The sequence below is a fragment of the Rattus norvegicus genome, chromosome 17 (genome assembly GCF_021556685.1).
Source record: "Rattus norvegicus strain SHRSP/BbbUtx chromosome 17, alternate assembly SHRSP_T2T, whole genome shotgun sequence".
Lineage (NCBI taxonomy): Eukaryota > Metazoa > Chordata > Mammalia > Rodentia > Muridae > Rattus > Rattus norvegicus.
The window spans coordinates 52450668-52464458 of record NC_141550.1 but is presented as its reverse complement, the minus strand read 5'-3'; the positions used below and the strand labels follow the sequence as shown (position 1 = coordinate 52464458).

The following is a 13791-nucleotide window of genomic DNA, read 5'->3' as shown; positions in this document are numbered from 1 at the left end:
TTAGCTGTTTATGGAATGTGTGGTTGATCTTGGTGGCTTAGTCAAAGGTGTTCATCTTCATATTATCCTTTCTTTGTCTTTAGCTTTGACCATTAAGTTCATTTGGGTTATTGATGGTAGTGAGGTGAGATTAAAACTAAATCATCCTGCATATTTCATAATTAATGGCATAGAGGCCCTGGCTCATTATTTATGATATGATTGACATTGTGAAATATTTTCCTGAGATGACTTAATAGTTTCCTTAGTAAGTATGGGGTCTGGGGAGAGTAGGTCTCTTACAAACTCAGAAGTTCACCAGAAAGAGAAGGCAACTGCAACTGGGGGAAATGAACAGGAGACAAATTCCAAAAGTAATTAAGGAGAAAAACAGCCAATCCCATATTTGTGGATCCTCACATGTCTGCAGCCATGGGCTTTTGCCCCACATTAGGGAAAGCATTATCTGAGTCCTTCACCAGGTTGCTGCTGTGCTAGAGACAAATTTAGGCATGTGCATTAAAGAAGGAATCAGACCAAAAAAAGTACATCTATCCATTGATCTGGCAGCTTTATATATCTAGGAATTTAGCCTAAGTAACATCTTAACATTTTATATTTAAGTATACTGAGCATGATGTTATTGTTTATAATATTCATGGATAGAAATAAAAAAACGAATAAGAAATGAGAGTTGATCAAATAAGTTATACTAGTTTCGAATGATACAGTGTTATAATGATACTAATGATTAATAGGGTAGAGGAATGTTTAAGTGATGTTTAGTTTTATAGTAAGCCTTTACATTAATAACCGTAGCTCTATATTAGAGTTACTGGTAATCTCCTTAGACTGGGATGCTGTTCATTCTTGTTTTTCTATTTGGGTTTGTCTGCATTAGAATGTTCCATAGTGTAGTGATACTTAGGCTGGTGACTCTAAATGTCACTGTCTGCAAGTGGAGGAGGAAACTGATCACTGACATGTGGATCAGCACCTGACTTGTAGTTCAATTTCATATGAAGGGCCAAACTTTAAAAGAAAAAAAAAAAGCAACCTTGTTTCTTATTACAAAGTTGAATAGATTGTCTCTGGAAAGTATATGCATTTAGAAAGCGGTAAGAAATATAAATACTCATAGTCTTACCAACCAAAAAAAAAAATGAACTCATAATGTCTTTTATCTGGTGTTTGTGGGGGAAGTAAGAGTTTTTTTTAGATATATAATTAGTTGCTGGTTTAAAAAATACATATTTGACCTCAATTTATCTGTATAGTTTTAAACAAAGATAGGCTTTTTTGAAAAGTGCTAATTGTAGAAATATTAGACTCTATATAGGCCACACACTTGCTACTTTTTTCCATCTTCCCTCATGGGAAACTCTTACCTGCCAGGCTGTACAGATGTGATCCTAATGTGGAGTATGTAGACAGCAGACTGTGGCACAGCCCTAGTATGTGTGTTCTACCAAAGCACCTCCTGCATATGTCTCCAGTCCTAAGTAGAGCTTCAGAGAAAGGGCCATTAGAGACAGCAGATTTACATGAATGCTCTTTTTGTTAGAAAGTGTAACTTCACATCGTACCAGTGTTGGGGAATCTAAATAATGGTTATCATACATTATTCAAACTGATTATTTAATTTGTACTCTAAGTATATGAGTGCGCTGCCTGAATGTACGTCTGGGCATCTTATGCATACAGGGGCATTGTATGCACTCAGTGACCACAAAGGCCAGAGAAGGGCACTGAATCCTTTAGAACTGGACATGTAGAAAGTTGTAAGCCACCACGTGGGTCCTGGGAACTGAAGCAAATCTGCAAGAGCAGCCTGAGCTCAGAACGTTGGAGTCATCTCTCCAACCTCTCAAATCCTTTCTGTCTTTTACATCTTAGAGTGGATTATATGTACTTCCTCTTTGGGTAACATGATTACCTTTAAAAAACGCCTCACTGAGTAATAGAATAGAGAATTTCCTATCATATCTAGAAAATAACCTGTGAATTTCTTTTTCAGATATGCTCAGTGAAGGAACGCCATGCCAGTGAGATGAGGGATCTGCCAAGTCGATACGTTGAAATAGGTATGGCCTCCATGTTTCCTATGGTGGTAAAAGATCATCAAGTCGATACGTTGAGATAGGTATGGCCCTCCCATGTTTCCTATGGTGGTTGTCAGGTGGAAGACAGAGGCCACGTCCCCCACCAGAGCCTGTCTCTTGGTGTTTTGATAAAATGGCTCCAGAAAGCCTTCAAGTTTTGGAAACTCACTGTGGAAAGAACCATTTTCCCCAAACAAATGAATAAAAACATAACTTTCTCATAGTAGCTTTGTAGTCGGTTTTAAAGTAAGATCACCGTGGCTTTTCATCCCGGTTTTGGTATTCACCACCAGAACCTACTTCAGACAGATTTCTGCTGTTTCAATATGTTCATGTATAAAGTGTAAGAAAGAATGTTATAAGGTGGCTATAACCTTCTATAATACATAAGGTAAAGTGTGAGTTCACGCATGCATATACCTAGTACAGTACTGAACCTTGCTCATCTTGACTTGACAACTTCTCACTACTCGTTGTGTCACCATTGCTCTGGCCTCAATTGCCACAATCTTTAATTTGGAGCATTACAGCTGCCTTTTCAGTTTAACCTGCTCCACTCCAACTCCAATCTAGTCTCTTCATCCCAGTAAAAGTGCCCATCCCTGTCTCTCCACAGCAGCTCCTTCGTGGTCTGAGTGCTGCAATCAACATCTTGTCCGCACAGGCCCAGGTTCTTCTTTAGCTGGTCTTAGCTACTTCATGGTTTCCTCTTTCCCACCCCTTTTGCCCCTGGCTTTACCCCTATCACTAGATAGGAAAGAAAGGAGAGAGGAGAGAGAGAGATCATTGAATCTGATTTCTTTCTTCTTTGATCGAAACTACTAATGAATTCCAACCAACTTGCCTGAAAATCCACCAACCATCCAGCCTGCCTTTTGGGCTTAGCCCTAGTGTTTATGTAGGCCCCACATTTATGTTCCCTCTGGACAGTTTCTAGAACTTTCAGTGTCACACAATCGCAGAGACTATTGGCAGCTAGCAAAAGCATGCCTCTGATGTAGCAGATCATAGTCGGCTGATTTTAATCTCATACTTGGGATTAAAAGAAAAACATATTCTTGTAATATTGCTGTGCATGTTTTTTTAAACAGTCCAGCATTCCATAATTCTCACTACATTTCTTTCCCATCTATATAGAATATTCTTCTTTTCTCTTCAGTTGCTTTCCTGAGAAAATCCACTTGTTTTGCCTGACCAGTCCAAGCCCCCCCATTCAGGTATAAAGTCATCTGCCCCTAGCTATACAGCTGCAGCAGTTCTTGGGTTCTTGATTATTTTATAAACTTCTGTGTCACTTAACCAATGCAAGCATACAATGGACTATTTTTTATTTACTTTGTATCTTGAAGACCTGGAACGTTATAGAAGACACTACATAATACTGTTATTGAGTGGTCAGTGCCTCTGGGAAACACCTAGTATGCTTCCTGTGCTGAGTATAATATACCATTACATTGATGAGAAAAATATATTAAAGTCAGATATAACATTCGCGTGTGCCTTTGGGTAGAGGATGTAGTAGAAGTGTGGTACTGCTCTGTTTTTCCATGGTGCTGCAAACATTGCTGTATGTTATCTACTGGCCTCGTGTGGTGAGAGAATTTCAATCTGGGTTGTTATGCACTTGAAGTTGGAACTGTGGTACGTAGAGTTTTAACCTCCAGAAAGGGTCAGTAGTTGGGATTTCCTGAGGATGAGCAGAGCGTGTTGGGAGTGTAGGACTGAGTAAAGCCAAGGAACAAGAACAGACTTGTGGCTACACAAAGGGTGTTTGCTTGAGTCTCTCATTTCCATCCCACTTCTCCTTTGCCTATCAGGGAAGCCTCTGAACAGCTTGATGCATAGCATCCTAAGAGATGTTATTGAATAATTAAGATGCAAAACAAAAAGCTCTGATAATTTTTAGGGATATGAAAATTCTCAGGGAGATATAGGAATGTGGCTTTGTCATTTGTGTGACTACGTTACTAATAGAAGTCAGATGCTTCTAAGTTAGAATCACAAAGGTAAGCAAAAGTGTTTTTCTCCAGTGTTCATATAAATGAAAAATGGTAATGATTAAAAACAAATAGGGCCTCTGGACAGTTTCTGTCCCATGAAGAGGTTCTTGGTGCAGAGAGCTTTGGAATGGCCTTGTTCTAACAACTTAAATTGCTGAAAGTAGACGTGCTCTGTGCCTCCACAGCTTACTTTAACCTTACGTGGGTCTCCGGTATTCTCCAAAGATTCCCGAGCATCAGGTTTTTGTGGAAGAGTAGTTGGAAAGAGGATGTTTCCTTGATCAGTGAAGTTGGTGTTGTAGTCATTTTTTGATGACTTCTGCCAGCAACATTTGACTTACATGCATGAGATCAATGCCTGACTTCCGGGACTTCAAATGGAAGTTAAACAAAACAGTTGAGGTAGCAAACTACCAAGAGCTCCACAGAGTGTAAGAGAACCTGGGGTAAAGAGGAGGAGGTGAAAAGTCGTATTGTGTTCCCTTTCCTAACAGCATCATTATCTCCAGCTACCTGGTGATGCACTGTGATCTGGAAACTTAGCAAGTCATCCTGTGTTCAGCCTCTTGATTGATTTGGAACACAGTGACCTGGAAATTGAAGGTCTGTTTACAAGGTTTGGAAGAGCTGTGGGATAAATCTTTCTTAGATCCAAGTGCCTTTTTTCATATGCCTCTTGTCATTTTGACCTACACATGAGAGCAATGAGGTAGTTTCTTTTTGCACACAGATGACTTAGTTTTTCCTCTTGATAAAATTATCAGTAAAGACCATGGCAGGTGGGAGTTTCTTTCCAGGTGTTTCTGTTTGAGGATCTGGTTTGAATAGTCTTCTGTTCAACTTCCTGTTTATATTCTGTTTACTTTCCTAGTTTGCATTGGGTTTTCCCTAATACTTAATTATGATAACAATTTAATTTTATGTATGAGTACACTGTAGCTGTCTTCAGACACAGCAGAAGAGGGTATCGGATCTCATTAAAGATGATTGGGAGCGGGGCTGGAGAGATGGCTCAGCGGTTAAGAGCACTGACTGCTCTTCCAGAGGTCCTGAGTTCAATTCCCAGCAACCACATGGTGTCTCACAACCATCTGTAATGGGATCTGATGCCCTCTTCTGGTGAGTCTGAAGACAGCTACAATGTACTCAAATACATAAAAGATGATTGGGAGCCACCATGTGGTTGTTGGGAATTGAACTTACGACTGGGAAGAGCATCCATTTCTCTTAACTGCTGAGCCATCTCCCATTCATACACCATATGAAGCCCAAGAAGAAGGAAAACCAAAATGTGGATGCTTCATTCCTCCTTAGAAGGGAGAACAAAATACTCACAGGAGGAAATACAGGGACAAAGAGTGGAGCAGGGACTGAAGAAAAGGTCATCCAGAGACTGCCCCACCTAGGAATCCTTCCCATATGCAGCCACCAAACCCAGTCACTATTGCTGATGCCAAGAAGTGCTTGCTGACAGGAGCCAGATATGTGTGTCTCCTGAGAGGCTCTGCCAGAGCCCTGTTGATACAGATGAGGATGCTTGCAGCTAACCATTGGACTGAACCCCAGTGGAGGAGTTAGAGAAGAGACTAAAGGAGCTGAAGGGGTTTGCAATCCCATAGGAAGAACAACAATATCAACCAACCAAACCCCACCAGAGCTCCCAGGGACTAAATCACCAACCAATGAGTACACATGGAGGGACCGATGACTCCAGCCACACATGTGGCAGAGGATGGCACTGTCCAGCATCAATGGGAGGAAAAGCCCTGATCCTGTGAAGGCTCATTTCCCCGATGTAGGGTAATGCCAGGGCTTTTTGGCAGGAGTGGAAGTATCCTCATAGAAGCAGGGGGAGGGGGAGGCAGTATGGGAGAGGGGGGATAGAGGCTAATGTTTAAAATGTAAATACATAAAATATCCAAGAAAAATAAAATTATAAAAAAGAAAAAAATAGAAGAAAAGAATGTATGAAAAAGCACCATGCAGTGAATGCCAACACTTCCTAGAGGCTGTTTTGTTAAACTGCGTTTGCTCTGGGGGAATCCGTCTTTATTCAGTCTTCCTCTTGGTAAGACTTGTATACAGTACTGTGAATGTGGATATTTGGTTGGGTTTGGTTTTGGTTTTGGTTTTGGTTTGGTTTTAGCTTTTTGAGACAGGGTTGTTTCTCTGTGTAATCCTGGCTATCCTGAATTCTCTCTGCAAACCAGCTAGTCTTGAACTCAGAGTTCCACCTGCCTTTGCCTTCTAGGTGCTGGAATTTAAAGCATGTGTCATCTGGTAGATATTTGTTATTAATAGTGTTATAGGAAATCTGATGAGTCTAGGAAGGTATCCAAGTTGGCAAGATATTTGCTATGTAAGCAGAAAGACCTGAGCTTACATCACCAGAACCTGTATAGAGGTGGGAGTGGGTGGGTGGGTAAGGGGTTGGGGTGAGGTAACAGGTTTCTGGAGGGGAAAATGGGAAATGCGCTAACATTTAAAATGTAAATAAAAAATGTAATTAAAAATAAAAAAAAATGTGGACTTGGCCATGTCATGCCATAGTGGTACCAGGAGTGGAAACAAGGGGCTGTGTGAGGTTTGCTGGCCCAACTCTGGATTTACTGAGGGAATCCATCTCAGGAGTGTGAGGTAGAATGGAAAAAGTGGTGGGGCAGGACACCCTAATCTGGTCTATGCGCACACACACACACACACAGCCAGTAGGCATAATACTAAATATATTACAAACAGAATATCATTCAATATGTACAGTATTCCAAAGATAGGTAGTAATATTCCAATTCTGTAAATAAAGAAATGTATCAGAGGAGCTAATGTAACCTATGCAAGATTGCCCTGTTCCTTAGCAAAAGCACCCTACCTCAGGCGTTCCTATTGCAAAGCCGTTTCTGTAGCCAGATGTGGCTCAAACCTGCAATTCCAAACAACAGGAATCTGAGCAGGAGGGTTGACACAGTTTGAGGGTTCCCCTGTGTTATATAATAAACTCAGGGCCAGCCTGGCTACATAGTAAGGCACTGTCTCAGAAACATATAGCAAAGAACAGAAGGGCCTGCATCTCAGGTGGGCAGGTGTTGCTCCAGCATTGCCTCCTCAGCCTTCTCCAGCCCCTTCACTTCAGAGATCCACTGGGTAGAAAGTTCCCAGAATCCACAGGCCCCTGCCCTTGTCAGAAGTGATGCCTCCATGTAGTACTGATGCTATGTGCCTCCATGTAGTAGTGATGCTATGTGCCTCCATGTAGTACTGATGCTATGTGCCTCCATGTAGTACTGATGCTATGTGCCTCCATGTAGTAGTGATGCTATGTGCCTCCATGTAGTAGTGATGCCATGTGCCTCCATGTAGTAGTGATGCTATGTACCTCCATGTAGTAGTGATGCTATGTGCCTCCATGTAGTACTGATGCTATGTGCCTCCATGTAGTACTGATGCTATGTGCCTCCATGTAGTACTGATGCTATGTGCCTCCATGTAGTACTGATGCTATGTGCCTCCATGTAGTACTGATGCTATGTGCCTCCATGTAGTACTGATGCTATGTGCCTCCATGTAGTACTGATGCTATGTGCCTCCATGTAGTACTGATGCTATGTGCCTCCATGTAGTACTGATGCTATGTGCCTCCATGCCAGACAACTAGAGGTGATGGAGGTACCTGAAGGTTTTGAAATTTTGTTTTAAAGAAATGCCTCATTTAGAGAAGTGAAATTATTGTTTCCTTATTTGTTATTAGATGAGCAACCTGCAGTTTTGCATGCTCCGTGTTAGGGAGTGAATTTCTGCAGCACACTTACCATGGCTAGTTGCAAAGTTATTTCTAAGGACTGAGAGCTAGGAATGACGGTGACTCTGTCCTCCTTTCAGATATTAGAGAGCTCCTTTTGTTTAGCTGATGACTGAGGTGATTTTATACTTAGAACAAAAATAAACATTTGGTTTAGACATTTTTACTTATTATGCCTTGACCATTTCTTTTTCCTTCATCTAACCTTGATAGTGTTACTAATGAAATACCTTTATTATTGACTTCTTGGCTTCAAGTTTAACACATTACAGATTAATGTACCAGATACAATTAGAGAATCTGGGTCTAAGTTGAAACCCAGGTTACCTTAAATGGTCTCTGAGTCGTGTGAACTCTTGGCCCAGTGTGGTTGGATGTGTCTCTTATTTTGTCTAGTAGCTGATCTCTTCAGCTTTAATTCCATGGATCAGCTCTATGATCGACTAGTACCAAGTGTCACATCACGTTTTACTTCGCTGAGTCTGCTTTCGAATGGTTCGTGACTCTATTAAAATGTTGATTCCACAGGTGTTTCATTGACCTCTGGCGTACAAGCAAGTGTGCAGACTTACTGAAAGCACTCTGGGCACATTTGCTCCCGCCTTTACCTGCTGGTTAAGGGCGGGAATCCTTTGCTACAAGACTGACACAAAGGAACTAGAGTGGGATATGACAGTAGCAGAAGTTCTTCCTGACAGATTGGCATTTGGGGAGAGTCAGCGAGATTGGAAGGGACCAGAAAAGATGGTGTAAGTTGTGTGTTCTGCCCTCTTTGCCCTTAGAGTAGCAAAGAAAATTCTAGAAAAGGGTGGGACTTTCTAATCACAAAGATCTCAAGTCTTAAACTGTGGTTCTTCGTGGCACAGTAGACATGTAGCCTGCACTGCTCTGAATTCGCGATTATATTATCCAGTGTGCCATCTATCTGGAAAAAGCTAAGGCATCGAATTCTGACATCTGCTGCTCTCCTTCTGAAGAGACTACAGTCCAGTTGCTGACCTTCTGTGAGCTCCGTACACCGATTCTTACAGCATATCTACACTGATTTCTGGGTACACTGGACGGTAGAAGCCTTTGCTACTGCGGCAGGATGAGGCCATGCCACAGCTGGTGTTCTTCAGCAAAATACTGTGTGTGTAAACAGCACACTCCTCGGGGCCCCAGAACCGATTCTTCACTTTTTCAGTGCCTTTGATCTCAAGTTCAAGTTCTGTCTTCCGTGACACTAGAGTCCTGTCAAGCCTTCCTTTCCAAGCCATGAGCTGTGTAACTCAACAATTTGTTTTGGTTTCTTTGTGACTTTTCCTTCCCTGATAATCTACTTAAATGTGAGCTTTTGTCTAATTAGGTTTGTAAACCACATGTTTCAAACCAGCTTTTGTGCAAAAAAAGACAAGACTTATTAAAATTACTAAAATCATTGTTCTGTGGTATAGAATGGAATATAAGGAAAGAAAGTCTTTATTGGCCACTGCTATTTAGTTACTAGAAGATATTTTAAAAATTTAGTCCATAACCATGATATTTTATGTATGTTTCTTAGAATAAATACAATTCAGGATTTTTCCTTTACATAAGTAGAAATAATATTTTTCCTTGTACATACATGCATTTTGATGCCATGTCTCTAGCCATCCTTTATCTTAACATTAATATGAAAAATAAATAGCATTTTTTGGATGTACAAGAACTCTTGTTTTATTGCCTTAGTGGAGAGAATAATGGAAAAGCAAGGTTCTGCAGCGTTTTAGCTCTAGACACCTCCACACACTAGCATCTCAGAGCAGGAAGTGAGGTTTCTCTCTCTCTCTCTCTCTCTCTCTCTCTCTCTCTCTGTGTGTGTGTGTGTGTGTGTGTGTGTGTGTGTGTGTGTGTGTGTGTGTGTTCTTTTGTGGATATTAATGGAGAGGAGTCATTGGATGGCAGAGTAGCCACAGCTAAGGTAACAGCAGTTACAACTCTGTTGTGAGTCACACCAAATGTTGCTATCACTGGGTTTTGTTTCTCTAAGAAGTGTGTGTGGTGTAAGGGAGTGAGTCAACACACAGAGTGTTTTAGTTTTGTCTAGATGTTGACAACTCTTAGATTTCTAATATCGTGACTGGTAGTTTTGTTTGCGTACCTCTTGTTACTCTAAGCGATCATTAATCCACAGTTGGTAGTGTGCTAGCTTAGTGTCTAAGTGCTACGTGCAGGTGGACTGAAGTTTTCTCTTGCTTTATTGAGAACATATTAATGTTTCTATCCAGGATCTCAGAGATCATGAGATCTCTGTGTTATTTGTGTAAGCATTGTAGATAAAGCAAATCGGGATGTAAAGTGAAGATTTGCATAGTACACTGTCCTAATTTCTCTGTTCTGGGCCTTATAGCTAGTGTTTGAAATACCAGGCTTTGACATGAAATCAGTTACCTTTAGGAGCCATTGTCTCACATTATCTGCCAGGTAGTGGGCAGGCCATGTGATCTCCAGAGGGCACAGACCTCAAGCTCAGTGTCCAGCACGCTTTTGTGATTATTGCTGTTTTCCCTGGGTGTGTTTAGCACACCAGCACAAACAGGCCTCCTCTTGGCTCTCGTAAGAAGGGTTTCCATGGCATTTCTGAATTATTGTTCTTTCCCATGACCTATTGGCAGTGAAAGTGCATAATAACACTTCAGTGACAAACTGAACAGAAGTCAGCTCCATTTATACCAGAGTAGCTGGAACAGTGGCCACCAAATTCTATTGTTAATTTGCTTATTCTAGATAGGTGAGGATACTACCTTCTCTGTAAATGATACCAGTGTGGACCCGTGCAGATCATTCTCTCTTGTATCTCACACTACACCCTGCACTGAAGCATCTCTAGAAACAGCTACGCTATCTACACTGGACACTCTCTTCTCCACACTGTGGCTGAGGTGGAAATGGTTCTTAAATAAGCTTATTTTGACCATTTCCCATGCTACCTCTTTATCAAAACTGTTTCTATGTGCTTCGATAGAACATCCTCAGCCAAGCTAAAGAAGTGAAAGAATGTTGGTTGACCACCACCCCCTGATGTTCAGGACACAAAGCCCACCCATGTCATCCAGTCCAGGAGAGTGTAGAACTACTCTCACTTTAGCTGGGATCATGGCACTCCTTTAACTGCAGTGTTTAGGAGGTAGAATCAGGAAGACCAGAACTCAAAGTCATCATCAGCAATGTAGCAAATTCAAATCCAACCTAGGCGAGAAAAGACTGTCCTGAAAACACTTACCTCTTTTAAAGTTTCTATTCATCGTTTTTGGTCATCTGTTCTAGTATAGAAGTTAAATTATGAAGATGTCTATGAGATAAGCAAGGACTAGAGAACCAAGCAACCTGATGAACAAGGCAAGAGCAAAGAGGAAGGACATTCTCGCCCTCCTTCCATTTGCATTTCAGGTTTTACCTCTTACGTTTCGAAACTTCTTGTCAGATGAGAAAGTTTTACACATAGAATCTAAAGTCCAGTTCAGTGGAAGTTATGGCCCAGTCTTGCAGGCTACACAAGCATTCACTATCACTTTTAGCATGGCACACTGAGTTCTCCTGACTTAGGAAAGAATATATTCATCACAGATGATGGCCAGATGTGCAGCAGATACTCAGGTCATCAGAGGTTGGCTGAATTACAAAGCTTTGGGATGATGGGCTAAGTTCAGCGGAGAGTGCACTCACAAGTCAATCCCTTCTCAAAACTGAGTCTTCACATGGCTGCTGATTTCCACTTTACATCATGCAGTTATCAGAAGCAGGCCACAGGAATATTTGTCTTCCCCCATGAAATAAGTGCACACATCTTCCCCCAACTCCAGGACTGGAGATTAGACATGGTCTCTCATCCATGTAAAACAAGCAGTCTGCCTCTGAACTGTGTCCATAGCCCACTTTTTATGTTTGGCCTTGAAATAAGGTCTCACTAAGTTATCTCGGTTGGCATTGAATTCATGCTGTACCATAATAGTCTTGGAACTGGTGATCCTCTTTCCTTAGCCTGTGGAGAGTCGGGAAGCCACTACACAGCCAAACCTGACAGCGCTCCATGTGTATGTGGTGGTTGCATTTGACTGTGTGAGAGCACTTTTCTGTGTTGGAACCAGAGGAGCCAAAAGAGGGAGCAGGGTATCTTCCTCAAGAACTACCTTATTGCCTTGAGCCAGGGTCTCTTCTGAATCAGATTGCCATTTCAGTTAAGCTGACTGGCCAGCGAGCTTCTGGGATCTGCCTGTCCTCCCCGGCCCCAGTCCCTGGAATGTGGGACACACGTGTCCATGCCTGGCTTTGATGTAGGTGATGGGGATTTCAGCTCAGGTTCTCATGCTTGCAGAGATTCTTACACATGGAACCATCTCCTTAGTGTGTGTATTTCTTAACTTAAAATAACAATATCTCTTCTTAAGTTCTAAGTACACTATTTTGAAAAGCATATTATTTTTCTCTGTATATAAGTAAGTATGCAAAGATGTTTAAATAAAATGTCTAAAGCCAAAACCAGAGTAATGTTTTATAATGACAAAAACATAACTTGTACTGTTTGCACCACTGCACCTCATGTGTAAGAAAGAAGATAATTTTATTTTTATTTTATTATCAAAGACAGTCGGTGTTAGCTTTTATTGCTTCACAAAGTCTTCATGTGATGCGGTGACACTCTTATTAAAGTTACCTGGCACAGTGGAGCACCCGTGACTTGCCACTTAGGGGTTTTGTTTGTCTGTGATGTCAGCTTTGAAGTCTGTTTCTGGGTGTCTTTCCTGACGCAGGTTGTTGTAAAGCACTTTCAGTGCTGTGGGGGAAAGTACTTTAGCATGAGACAGATTACAGCGCAGATGTAGTATAGTATCATAATCAGCACACACAATATGTAATAATCCCATCAGGGAGTGAGCACTATTTCCATTTCTAGCATTTTTAAATGCGTCATAGCACTCAGAGTCGCTGTGTCTTTGCCATCATGTGCACCTCTATGCTCCATTTAATAGTGAATCCTTTCTGCCTTTTGTTTGCAGTGTCTCAATTTGAAACTGAATTCTACATTAGTGGACTTGCACCTCTCTGTGATCAGCTTGTTGTACTTTCCTACGTAAAGGAGGTTTCGGAAAAAACGGTAATTATCTTCTCTGCAGGTACAGAGGGATATGGAAGAGTTGGCTTTTAGCATCACACCCAGGTCAGCCTGCCTGTCAGGGGAGATTGCTATAATCCAAGCAGAACTTTCCGCCCTAGGAAGAAAGTGTAGCGGAAATTACCCTGCAGACCAGCATATGTACCTTCCCAAGTCCCACTCCCTGCCTGCCTTTGTTCCCTTTGCTGCACAAAAAAGACAGAGCTTTCTTCTTTCTGCATCTTCTTTGTTTTGTATTTGTTCGTTTTCTTCAGTCACTTGATGTTTTAGTTGAAAGGAATAAAGGATTCCTCAGGCCTAAAGGCTAGGAAACTAGGCTGCTACCACATTAGCAGACCGGATAGACAGGAAGCTGATTGCTGCAGCAACGGGGGTCCCAGTGCTCAGAGGGAGCTCCCGAAAGGTCAGCTCCTTCTTTCTTGGAGTCCAGGCATGTTTGTCTACCTCTCAGAGGCCAGAGGATCCCAGGTAGCTAGATGGTTCCAGGTCCTGCTTTGAAAAGGGCTGCTGTTCCTTCAGTTCTCCATGCAGGTGATAGACACTGTGATGTGTTGCTAGCAGAAAGCAACAGACAAAACCAAAGTTTGTTTTGATGACATTGAAATGAAGCTCTCATTTGGGATTTAGCAACACCCAGGCTCCCTTGAAAGCACAGAGCAGAGCCATTCCCAGTTTGCCTTAGAGTTCAGGGCCCTGCTGGAACTGGAGAGAGGAAGCCTCAAGGCCTGAGCAGGAAGAGCTTGTCGTAAAGGATTTCCCTTTGGGTGCTGTATAGAGAAG

General features: G+C 41.8%; 1 protein-coding gene and 1 long non-coding RNA gene across 4 annotated transcripts in view; both read left to right on the top strand.

Moving 5' to 3' along the window:
- Vps41 (VPS41 subunit of HOPS complex) overlaps positions 1–13791 on the top strand; it is a 157872-nt gene that overhangs the window by 95279 nt on the left and 48802 nt on the right. For all 3 annotated transcript variants that reach the window (XM_087590677.1, XM_087590676.1, NM_001399318.1), the window contains 2 exons: positions 1997–2063; positions 12896–12993. In XM_087590677.1, the coding sequence (XP_087446803.1) occupies positions 1997–2063; positions 12896–12993 (165 nt within the window). The remainder of the gene's footprint in view (positions 1–1996; positions 2064–12895; positions 12994–13791) is intronic.
- On the top strand, positions 8406–9561 carry LOC148000186 (uncharacterized). Its single transcript, XR_015641287.1, has 2 exons — positions 8406–8626; positions 8744–9561. It is a non-coding gene; the product is annotated as an uncharacterized LOC148000186 (long non-coding RNA).